At 34.9% G+C, this 12691-nt stretch overlaps 1 protein-coding gene across 2 annotated transcripts in view; it reads right to left on the bottom strand.

The window, feature by feature from the left end:
- Nucleotides 1-3344: 3344 nt before the first annotated feature.
- LOC128021551 (inositol monophosphatase 3) overlaps nt 3345-12691 on the bottom strand; it is a 51646-nt gene continuing 42299 nt past the window's right edge. For both annotated transcript variants that reach the window (XM_052608856.1, XM_052608845.1), the window contains 4 exons: nt 6841-7000; nt 6497-6592; nt 5889-6050; nt 3345-4672 (listed from right to left, as the gene is read on the bottom strand). In XM_052608856.1, coding sequence (XP_052464816.1) covers nt 4404-4672; nt 5889-6050; nt 6497-6592; nt 6841-7000 — 687 coding nt within the window. In that variant the 3' untranslated portion in view covers nt 3345-4403. The remainder of the gene's footprint in view (nt 4673-5888; nt 6051-6496; nt 6593-6840; nt 7001-12691) is intronic.

The following is a 12691-nucleotide window of genomic DNA, read 5'->3' on the forward strand; positions in this document are numbered from 1 at the left end:
TTTTGTTCGGGAGCTTTTTATAAAAATAGAGAGTCTGTGCTGCGGATCATTTCAGAAAGATAACAGCTTTAAACACAACAGCATTAAACACTTTTTTAAGTAAGTCGAGCTCAAAACTTTCTTTCAGTCAGCAGCGAGTGTTTGAAATAACTTGATCCAATGTGGATTATAGAATCACCATACAAGGCTGAAATATTTATAAGCGATGAAAAAGATATGCACGCTAAACGTTACCATAGTAAACATGGTAAAATATGACCGCTTGAAGAAATCAGACGTCAGCTCCTTATTCTCTATCACAGTCGTGTATTTATTAAGTAACTTATATTATATGTCACAAGCCTCGTCTCGAGAGTTTATCTCACGTTGCCTATCATAAAATAATATAGCCTAATAGTGTTTTTTTGTTCGGGAGCATTTATAAAAATAGAGATATTTCATTCTAAATATGACGGCTACTGAGGCAAATAAACAGAAACAGACTCGACTGAATAAGCAGGCCATTTTCATGAGCGTTAAAAATAAATAGATAAAATAGAAATACGTCTATTTATGTGTGATTAATTTTGAGTCCTGATAAGTTAGATCAATATCATGCATCACTTATTCTGTAGTTAAAACATTGATGCTTTTGAATTTGAATATATAACAAAGCATGCAAACAAACGGCCGCTTTTATCATGTTCGTTTTGTGATCGCACATGTTCCAGTGACTTATTTCTTAGTTTTCTGGTAACTTCTCTTTGATGGTGAAATTTTGAGGTTGCATGACGTTGTTCTGAGAGGCGTGTAAAGGGAGTGTTTTAGTGACGTGCAGCGGTGCTTCAAGCTCCACTGTGGAAACCCTGCGCTATTCTGGCCTTGGTGCTACTGGCCCGGGGCTATGAGCCCCGCCCGGCCCGCTTTAAGCCCTGGCTCGCACTGGCCCGACAGTGGAAATGCGGCTAATGTCAGTGTGAGAGCCACAGGCAGCCTGAGAAGCAAACATACTCCAGTACGTGTATTGAAATCTGTCCTGAAGTAGACTCTGCTCCAGTTGGCCACACTTTGATGGTCCTCACTAATGGCTTCACACTGTTGATGAGGAGTGAATTCTTAGGGGTGAGAAACAAAGGAAGGTGATCAGAGTGTCCTAGGTGGGGGTGGGGGGTCGCGATGAAAGCTCCATCTATGTTTATGTAAACATGATCTAAAGTTTTGTCCCCTCTGGTGTGGCAGGAAATGCGCTGATGGAATTTGGGGAGCACTGTCTTTAATTTGGAGTGATTAAAATCTCCAGCAACAATAAAAGCAGTGAGCAGTCTGTTGTTTACTAATGGCCGCATGAAGTTTGTTCAAAGCAAGCTTGGCATTAGCATCCAGTGGAATATGTACTGCAGTTATAGTTGTGAAAGTGAATTCCTGCAGCAGATAAAAAGGTCTACATTTAACCATGAGAAACTCTAGGTTAGCTGAGCAGTGTCTCCCAACAATGACAGTGTTTGTACTCCTCTTGTGCTCATTTAGAACACGCAACCACAATTATGGGAAAGACTACTGACTTGACAGTTGTACAGAAGACAATCATCAACACCCTCCACAAGGAGGGTAAGCCACAGAAGTCTCATTGCTGAAAGGGCTGGCTGTTCACAGAGTCAAAATATACTTGAATATACTCAAAATATATAGAGGCAAAGAATCCAAAGTCCAGTGTAAAGTTTCCAAAGTCAGTGATGATTTGGGGTGCAGTGACGTCGGCTCGTGTTGGTCCATTGTTTTTTATCAAGGCCAAAGTCCATGCAGCCATCTACCAGGAGATTGTGGAGCACTTTATGCTTCCATCTGCTGACAAGCTTTATCGAGATACTGATTCATTTTTGCAGCAGGACTTTAGCACCTGCTCACAGTGCCAAAACCACTTCCAAGCAGGTTGCTGACCATGACATTACTGTGCTTGATTGGCCAGCAAACTCACCTTACCTGAACCTCACAGAGAATTCATGGGGTATTGTGAAGAGGAAGAGAAGTAACATCTGACAAACAATACAGAAGAGCTGGAGGCTCCTATCAAAGCAACCTGGGCTTCAATAACACCTCAGCAGTGACACAGGCTGATTGCCTCCATGCCACACCGCATTGAAGCAGCAATTTGTCAAAAAGGAGTCCCAACCAAGTATTGAGTGCATAATTAAACCTGCTTTGGAGATCATGAACATTTCTGTTTTGTAAATCTTGTTTTTTTTTCTTGATTGATCTTTGATAAGTAGCCACCTTTTGCTCCGATTACTGCTTTGCACACTCTAGGTATTCTCTTGATGAGCTTCAAGAGGTAGTCACCTGAAATGCTCTTCCAACAGTCTTGAAGGAGTTCCCCGAGAGATGCTTCGCACTTGTTGGCCCTTTTGCCTTCAGTCTGCAGTTCAGCAAACCTCTAAACCATCTCGATTGGGTTCAGGTCCGGTGATGGTGGAGGCCAGGTCATCTGGCGCAGCACCCCATCACTCTCCTACTCGGTCAAATACCCCTTGATGCCTTCAGTGTGACTCTAAAATTTCATTGTCATGAAAATAAAGAAAACTCTTTGAATGAGAAGGTGTCCAAACTTTATATATATGTGTGTGTGTGTGTGTGTGTGTATTATATATATATATACACGTGTATATATATATATATATATATATATATACGTATATATACGTATATATATATATACGTATATATATATATATATACGTATATATATATATATATATATATATATATACGTATATATATATATACGTATATATATATATATATATATATATATATATATATATATATATATATATATATATATATATATATATACGTATATATATATATATATATATATATTTATTTATTTATTTCAGTTTTTGTGCAATGAATCTAGAATATAAGAAAGTTTTTTTTTTTTATTACAAAAAATAAAGAACCTTTCCATGGTATATTTTTTTCTCATATGCACCTATATATTCAGAATAAACCCTGTCCACAGCTGTGTATGCTATTACCAAACAATTAAGGTTCACTCTTCATAAAGCCACCTTTATTTATTAAAAGCAGAATGAAGATGTCTATCAATGTAAATCAAAATTACATGCCTCAAATCCAGCCAAGGTCTTTAAAAGGGCAAATACAAGGCCACACACACACACACACACACTCACACACAAACACACACATATATATATATATATATATATATATATATATATATATATATATATATATATATGCATGTTTACATTTTTTTTTTTTCAACTGGGATGGTGGTTATGAATGAATCACCCGGTGATAGCTACTCCATTAAATCCAATTTAACTTTAGAAACAAAATAAGACTTTGATCTTAACATTTTTATTTGCATGTGGTGCTTAAACCTATGTAGTCTAATCATACAGCAATTCAGGTATCAGGGTATAACAGTACAAATTGAGATCTGATACACAGAACTGAAAACACGTCACCAAGGGGAACAGTGAGTTATTTATGAGAAACAGTGCTATGCACAGTGATGTCATTCAAGTTATCTCTGGATTCACAGTTAAATCTTCACCCAAAACCATTTAAACCAGCAATTTAGGAAACAACACTCTCAAAAAACAAACATGAAATTAAATAAAATAAAGCTACTGGTTCACCTAAATATATTAAAGAGAAGGTCCATATGGGTTTTTTGAAATATTTACAAACGTAGCTATCTTTCAATGTAAATTTTTTTTATACATTTGCATAATCTCTGCCTGCCCGTGAAATACGAACACTCTGACCTGCCCACAAACACTTCCGCTAGTTAGTGTGTTTACATTATGTCTATTTACACCTCAAATAAAATAAAATTATTGTAATAAAACTGCTGTCACATCACGTAAAGATATTTAGCATGTGGAATGTGAATTTTACCGGAGGAACCACACCGAAAACCATGTATTTTCCCCCTGGAACACAATTTTTACAGGGAAACCCCCCTCGAAATGTGATTGGGCTAGTTTTTAGTAGCAGTTGGGTGGGGTTGCTACACTAATAGTAGTACCTGTATTATTTGAGTCCCCTTTAAAACCCCCCTCCCCACACTGTTAAGACAAAATTAACACCTCTGATATGACCTGCTCTTTAATGATTAAAATAAAGGTGACCTCATGATTTGATGCTGCACTTTTTACTTAATTTCCACTTAAATATTCTATAAATGTGTCACAAAATACATAGCTAATGAACCGTTTCAAAGGCACACTTGCTTTGTTTATAACCTGTAACAGGTTTCAGACTCATACAGGTATAATTACACATTTCACTTATGTTGGATCAGTCGCAAGTTTTTCTTTATTTCCTCATGTCTACACAACTGTGTGTTACTGAAGAAAATGAGAGTGTTAGGGACAGGGTAGGGCAATGATTTATTATTGTTTGTTCTCCTCCCATGGTGGAAGTCTTTTCACCAATGCCTCATGGTCAGTTTTAATGCTTGCCAGCAGGCCGCCCTTATTTTCCTCTGTCCCAGAGTAATCAATCTGCTCTCCTTTGAGAGTCGTCATTTCACCACCAAGAGACCTCAAGATGGCATCACCCGCACAGATATCCCATTTTTTGATGTACGTCACATGGATGTAAATATCGGCCGTATCTTGTTCCTCATCAGTGGGGTCTAGAAGAGCTAGTACCTTATATCCTTTGAAAAAAAAAACAAAAAAACAGACACAAATATTGCATTTGTTTTTCCCTCAATGCAGTCTACAAGAGAATTAGAAAATATTAAATTCTGTATCTATGTGAATAAGTATATTCTATATTAGGATAGGATTTGAAATTGTATCCATTTGGAATTGAGTGGATTGTGAAAATTTGGGTGACAATTTGAGGTTGAATATATACATACAAATAAATACTATTTGAGCTGGGGCAAGTTAAATTAAACTATATTAAATATTTAAATGTTTATTAATAGCAAAGAATATAAAATTCTAATCAAATATAAACATTTATATTAAACTATAATTGCTGAACCATTTCAAAGGTTTTTTTTTTACTATGTAAAACATGCACCAATAATTAATTCACAATAGCACCAGGAACATGTATTTAAAAAGTAAATTGGGTCAGTTCTGTTTTAATGTGGACATTGACTGGATTTACCGCTTGCATCAACCATTTACAAATAACTTAAGTCTTGAAAAAGCTATTTAAAAGAAAAAAAAAACATACAAATTACAAAATAAATACATCAACAATATTTTGTTGCATAAATATACAGAACATTTTAGCAAATGAGTATGGATATTAATTATTGATATTTGTATTTATATTTGATATTTATATTTGTACAACAACAAAAATAGTGTTTAATACATTACCAAGAGTCAAACGTTTGGAGTTGATTTTTGAAAATGTTTAAAGAAGTCTCTTATACTCACCCAAGGCTGTGTTGATTTGATCATAATGCAGTAAAACAGCAATAATGTGAAATCTATTTTTTAATGTGATAATATATATTTGTGTATATATATGTGTGTATGTATATATATATATATATATATTCAAATGTAATGTTCATGTGATGGCAAAGCTGAATTTTCAGTAGACATTACTTGTATTCAGTGTCACATGATACTTAAAAAAAAAAAAAAAAATTCTAACATGTTGATTTGATGCTAAAAAACAAACAAACATTATTTTCAATGTTAAAAAGAAAAACATTAAGTGTTGCTTAAGATTCTTTTTTTTTTTCTTAAGACTTTTCTTATAAAGTTTAAAAGAACAGCATTTATATTATTTTAGTAATTTATATTATTTATATCTTACTGACCCCAGTCATTTGAATGGTAATGTACATTTTTGGTAGAAATGTTTTTTTTTTTCAGAAGAGGGTGATTTATAGAATGCAATACCTGCACCCCCTGCTGGTATAATTTCTGTATTGTTGCCAAAGGCCACTTGAACGAAGCTCTTCACCTTGCCCGAGTGTGAGCGTGAAACGATCACCTTAGGAAAGTTTGTGTTGTAGGAAGCACGAGGTACCACATTGGATCCCTCTCCAACAAAACCCCATGCTGAGGATGAGAACGTACGTTTGAGCAGCACAGTGTGAATTAATAAAAAAAAAAAAAAAAAAAACAAGGTCAGAACAGAACAGTGTCGGTTATAATGCCCATTACTGCCCTTACAGATAATAGTTTACTATTATAATTGTCATTAAAGACACTATAACTCGTAATAGAAATTATAATAGTAAGCTATTTTAAATTCTCATGTTAAAATATTGTTAATACAATTAATCATTACACATTTTTAAACATTGTGTAGTTCTTGTCAAAAAATCACATATTTGTTGTTACCAATAACTTACAAAAAATTTGCAAAAAATTAACCGTGTAAATCACAAATCAATTATTACTCTGAACGTCACAGCACTCCCATAATGCCTCCTGGATCCAGGATCCAAAACCACCTGCTTAATCTGGTTTTGAATATGTCTGTAAACCTCAAATTAACACACCTGTGTACCCAGTGAAGGGTTTGTGAATCACACCTATAACAGGATCCCCGTCCACAGCCACACACACCATTGTGGTGACATACTTCTGGAGATTTTCTGTTGAAAGCACAAACAGGATTTACATCCTGGTACAGCACCTGTGCACTGAATAAACATAAAACAATTCCTCCTGCTATAACAGCAGAACTAACACAATAAAACTACAAGACCACAAAATACAACTCAAACATAGATAACCTATATAAATAATGTGATCCAAGATATATTTCTACCTGCTTCTTTCCTGAAATGGTTGTAGTTTAATGGCAACGGATTTTCATTAGGAATAAAGAGTTGCACCAGACCTGTGTATTCCTGAGTGGCGTCCAGTGGATCAATCCACACTGTGATACTTTCTGCAGGAACTTCCTTCCCTCCTGAGATCTTTGCCAGAATTTCTTCAGGGATGATGTGTGTCCACACAGTGGCCTCACCCTCGGCATTAGCCTGTTCTTCTGAGTTCACCTGCAAACAATGGAAACCACACTTGAGAACATTTATGCAGTGGTACTGGTTACTTCCCTTGAATTTAGTTGTTAGAAACCTATCTATAAAGTGGGTCAATTTCAAACTTTGCAAGGGCAGTCTGGTGCTTCTGACTCTCAGCCTGTAAGTACATTTACATATTAAAATAAATTGCCACTGATGATTCAAACACAAGTTTTAAGCAGTGTAGAGTAGCACTTCTTGTTTGTCGTTTCTCTGATCACAAATGCAGACATGGTTTTGTTTACACATTACGATAAGTAATGCAATGCATAAAAAGGCCGTATAAGTTATTATAGCAAGTAATTATGTCCCCACTGGATCCAACAAATGACTCATTTGTAATGGGTTTTATTGGTTTTGTCTCGTGCCGGGAGACGGCATCACAGTATGCTTGAGGGATTCAGCCAATCACAACACACTGGATAGCTGGCCAATCAGCATACACCTTTGCTTTTCAGAACAATATTCAGTAAGGCAGGGCACAGAGGAGCAACAATAATGTACATTATGTGGAACTAAATTAACCCCTTAACTGTCACTCACCTTTTTGAAGATAAGACTTGAATGTGCATGATACAAACCTACATTTTTGCAATTCATGACTGAAAACATTTTGTTACATGATTTTGATGTATCATTTACATGGTAATAAAATGTTTGGATTTAAAATGGGTTTCAAAGGATGAATTTTGAGATTTTAAGTTGATTTCTGATGATTTCAGTTAATTTCTGATGATTTCTAAAATGTGATAGAGAAAAAGGCAACGAAGAAGTCTTTTTTTTAAACAAAGGTCAAAACTCCTGTTATAATTTAGATTTTTGAGGTGCACTCGTCATAAATTAATCTTTTACTTTTCCTACATAATTTTAAACGAAAAAAGCACGACAAGAAACATTTTTGTATATCTATATACAATGAAATATATATATATTTTTTTTTTAGCTTTTTAGCCTTTATAATCAACAATACGTTGGTTATACATCAAGTCAGCCCCTGAAAATGTATTTCATTTGAAATCATTTAACTAACCAGCTAATATTCATTAAGTATATAGACAAAACATGTATTCATGTAATTGTAGGGTTTTTCCTACATTTAAATTTTTTTGTCCCGCCAAAGCCTTATTTGATCTGTAATTGGGTTTTGTGAGTGAAACAGACTACTGACGGAGTGACGGAGAGAACGAGCACAGCGCCCCAACCCCGTGCGGACACTCCCTGTCTTCAGTTCTGTCTTTGCTCTCTCCCTCACATCAAAATCAGCTGATCCCAGGGTCGTCGCTAGTGGGGTGAAAGGTAGTGACGATTATAGGGGCACACGGCTGAGGGGGTGCCCCTGGCGATCTCAGCCGTCTGGCTGAGGCCAGCCTAAAAAGACGCTCAGGACAGTTGACAGGCCACTGTTGATTGTGGTCACAAAAGCTTACCATTTTCACGTGTTTTTAAGCCATGCCACGTGTCGATATAAACATTAAAAAGAGTTTAAAGCATTCAAACACAAGACACGGAAAAGCTCAACTGAGAAGCTGTTCCTCGCGCGCTATGTTCGGTGAGCCCGCCGGGGGGGGGGGGAAAGAGAGGCGTCTCACAGACAGCAACACTGAACAGAGCTCTCCTTTGTGAAGTTCTCCTCGAACTTCCCCCTGCACCTGAATGAACAAATACAAATCGCAGTTTAAACAAACAGAAAAGGATGTGAAAGAGCCCAATTCAGCACCGCGGTGTTCTGGTGTTCAGAGCTCATGCAGAGAGAGGCGTCTCAAAACGCATAAACACTGAATTTGCCTTATTTTGCTCTTGTACCGTCAAATACAAATACCGTCAAATTCATACTGTCTTGGAAAGTATGTTCGAAAAAAAAAACTGTCAGTTATGTCTTAAGTGAAAGTAAAAAGTTTAGAAAAAAAATTGACGTGTATTATATTGGATGGATTCATCGTCTCTTAAAGTGACTGCGCCTAATTTAGCTATATAGCTGCTGTAATGTTAATCCAAGAAAATGAAAGAAAGAAAATCACACACTGCTCTTGACTGAATTACTTTTTACCAAGAATTACTGCACAGTCAAACCAGCAATTATTCAGACACCAGATATATTTTTTTACTAGTAGGTGCAGGGCACTATAATAGATTTATGCAGGTGAGTATAGCAAAATAAAGTGAACTGCGACATATTATACCCAAAAATTCTTCATACAGTGGAACACTAATAATAATAATAATAATAATAATAATAATAATAATATTGTTAATGATAATGATAATAAAATTGGGACCAAACATTATTCAGCATCATATATATATATATATATATATATATATATATATATATATATATATATAAATCTATACAGTTATGAGGCGTTTTGTGTATGTGGACAAATCTTTCGCGATGTCCTAAAAGCCAGGATTCCCACACAATACGTCCGCTAAAGTCTGATTTGTGACCTAATGACTCCTTTGAGCCAATTCATTATAATGAATGGTTAAAGCAATTGGTCTGCCCGTCAGTGTCTGAATCGGTGTAATCATTACTTCTTAGAAGAACATACACATCTAGAATGAGAAAGTAAGTGTGCTTACCCCATTTAGCAAGAGTGTTAAGTAAAATTTAGCCTTAATAATCTACAGTATGTATAGGCCTATGACAATGTGTAGTAAATTATCTCTAAAATAATTTATTTTAAAGTTAGACTGGAGTGAGATAAAACTAGATCTGTTGCTATAGCTAGCTGCTAAACATTTTATATGGGGAAAAATACACTATTACACCTTTTTAACATTACGTTTTTAATTGATATGATTATACTAAAATAATTATCAGGTCTATCAAAAAAGGATTTTATCTTCCTTAACTATGAAAGCCAGTCATGGAAATATTTAGCTTTCAGTCAGTAAGCTTTTTTTGAAAAGAGAGCAAGAAAAGATGACAGTGATCGTTTTTTTCATGCATAGGATAAAAAAAACCCTGTTTCTTTGTATTTGTTTTAAATTTAACATTTATTGTCAATATTGGACTTGCATAACTTGTGGGTACTAGGGTACTCTTTGCTGTGTGTGGATGACCATGTCGGTCAGCCACCACCGAAGACCAATTTTGACCCAGGAAAAACCCTGAATTATCTATTGGCAATATGTTTAATCTGTTTTATATTTGTTTTCCCATTTATTAAAAATAACAACATGAATTCAGTTTGCTACTTCTATAAATCAATTACTTAAAAATCATGATACATGACACACTAATGATTCATTATTATTACTCTGTTAAGCAGAGTTTTGTACCCACTGAAGTTTGCTCAAAAGAAATTTTGATGCCCCTGCTAACAATTTATACATTTTTCAGCTACTGGAAAATGCAGCATGGACTGTAATCTGGATATATTTCAGAGATGAAAAAAGTTGATTTAAAAGTATTACGTACATAAAGATCAAAAGTTAAATTATAATCGAAAATTACTCTGTTTTTTTTTTTTTTTTTGGTGTATAACTGTATAACAGAGCCATCCCACATGCAAGGCTATGGGTTTCAGTCTGTCGAACTTGTGAAGAGAGTAGTTATTAGGTTATACGATATGCCAAGATTTGATTGATGGGTTTGACCTTTGACCTTTAGCCCTCCCCCACATGACCTTGGCATTTTGTCCTTGACACTTCCTCCACTCGTCCTTTACCTTTTGACCTTGACCCCTCCCCCACTAGTACTTGACCTCTTGACCTTGGCCCTCCTCACCTGTCCTTGACCTATGACCTTTTAATGGTCACAGGTGTTGCTATGCTATGCCATCTGTTCGTAATAAATCCAGGTTATACGTCATCAGCGTGAAATGACGCCATCCGTGAATAATCGGCAGCTGTGACTGGTCATCTGTTTCCGAAATAGATCACGTCGTAAGGCATTGTCCTAATGACGAGTGTGACGGTCACCTGTTTGAGAAATAGACACCGGACCTCCGGTACGTGACCATTCGGCAACAGGTGTCCTTTATTTGAAAGATAAATCCTGTGTGTGCGTGACCATCCGGTGAGATTCAACCCCCATCTCTTTACACTCTACCTTTGTGTTAAAACATGTGAACTATCCATATGACGTGACCATTTGTCGTTTTTCTGGGTGATTCGTCAATATTATCCGTAGCGATGTCTGTCCGAAGACGCATCTTCTGTGAACCACGTGGTGCAGGTATACTTGCATTCATGTCTCTCTCTGCACCCCCCCTCTCTCTCCCTCTCATGCATGTGTACACATTCATTCTTCTCCAAGTCTTATTTTCTTTTAAATGAAAATAAACAAATTATACATTCACAAAACAATATATAAAAAAAAAAACATTTACAATAATTTTACTCATCACTAAAAATATACATTTTACCAGGATCAGGAAAACAATATATATATTCATATTTGTTATATTCATATTCACATCATATTAATGATTATTGTATCACCCCTTAATCTACCAACATTGTAGACATTCTAAAGATCATGTAGTATAACTGACCTTTTTCAAAAGCTGTATAATTCTTTTTTACTGTATACCTACAGTACCCCCACACAATAAAATGCTGCATGCACGTACATTTTTCATTAAATTTTGTTTTTAAGCGATCCGAATTATGACTACAATAAATTTAACCATAAAAAACATATCAGTATAATATCCATGCCATTATAAATCATATAAACAAGCAGACATGCACATGATTTTAAACAATATGAAAAAATAAATAAAATATAAAATTATACATGATAACGTTACTAAAGCAAAAACATTTTAAACAAGTATTCACCAAGTTTATCAAACTTATAAAACACATCACAGTAACAAACATGTTACTAAACCAAAGCAAATAATTTATTATACATTTTTAATTGTGTATTAAACATATACTTCAACAACATAAACATATTTTAAACAAAGTATTCAACATTTAAGTTAATCGAACTTATAAAACACACCATACCCTTCTTTTAAAAAAGTTAAATGATAAACAGAATCTCACAGGTCCTAGTAGGGGTATTCTCCTGTATGTGAAACCTGAAGGGGTGCTTCACAGACCCCTCACAGCGAGGGTGGAGTTCATTATTTCAAAGCTAACATTAATGTAATGTTTAAATAAACAGTAACCCCACTACATCTGATGTCCGCTGATTCCTAATTCAACAAAATGATAATATATATTACCTATAATATTTATATTTTTAGATAATATTATATAATAATTAATAATTTATATCATATTATATATATGATTATATTATATTAGATGTGTTATGCATTAATCACTTTGTATTCTTTAAAGTTATTATTTTTAGAATGATCTTCAAAGTTTTAATACCATCCCTCTCTCTCTCACACACACACACAATGAAACATGATGCCAAAGTCTTTCTGTATGTTTTAAAAGAAAACATTTTTTTTTTTTTTTTGCTTTAAATGTATGCTGAGGAGCTTTGTTTGTCACAGCATAGACTGTGAAGTTTAGATGGAGTTGATTTATCTTTTAGAAGAATTCTTTCAGAGAAAGACCCTCGTTTGTATTCAGCATTTAAGATGGTTCAGGACAGATGGCTTTGTGGACCCATGCATCCTAGAGTTGCAATTTGAGAACTGTGCTTTGGTATGGTCATAAACCTTACACATATCTATGGTACTTTCAGACACA

Source organism: Carassius gibelio, chromosome A2 (assembly GCF_023724105.1).
Source record: "Carassius gibelio isolate Cgi1373 ecotype wild population from Czech Republic chromosome A2, carGib1.2-hapl.c, whole genome shotgun sequence".
Taxonomy (NCBI): domain Eukaryota; kingdom Metazoa; phylum Chordata; class Actinopteri; order Cypriniformes; family Cyprinidae; genus Carassius; species Carassius gibelio.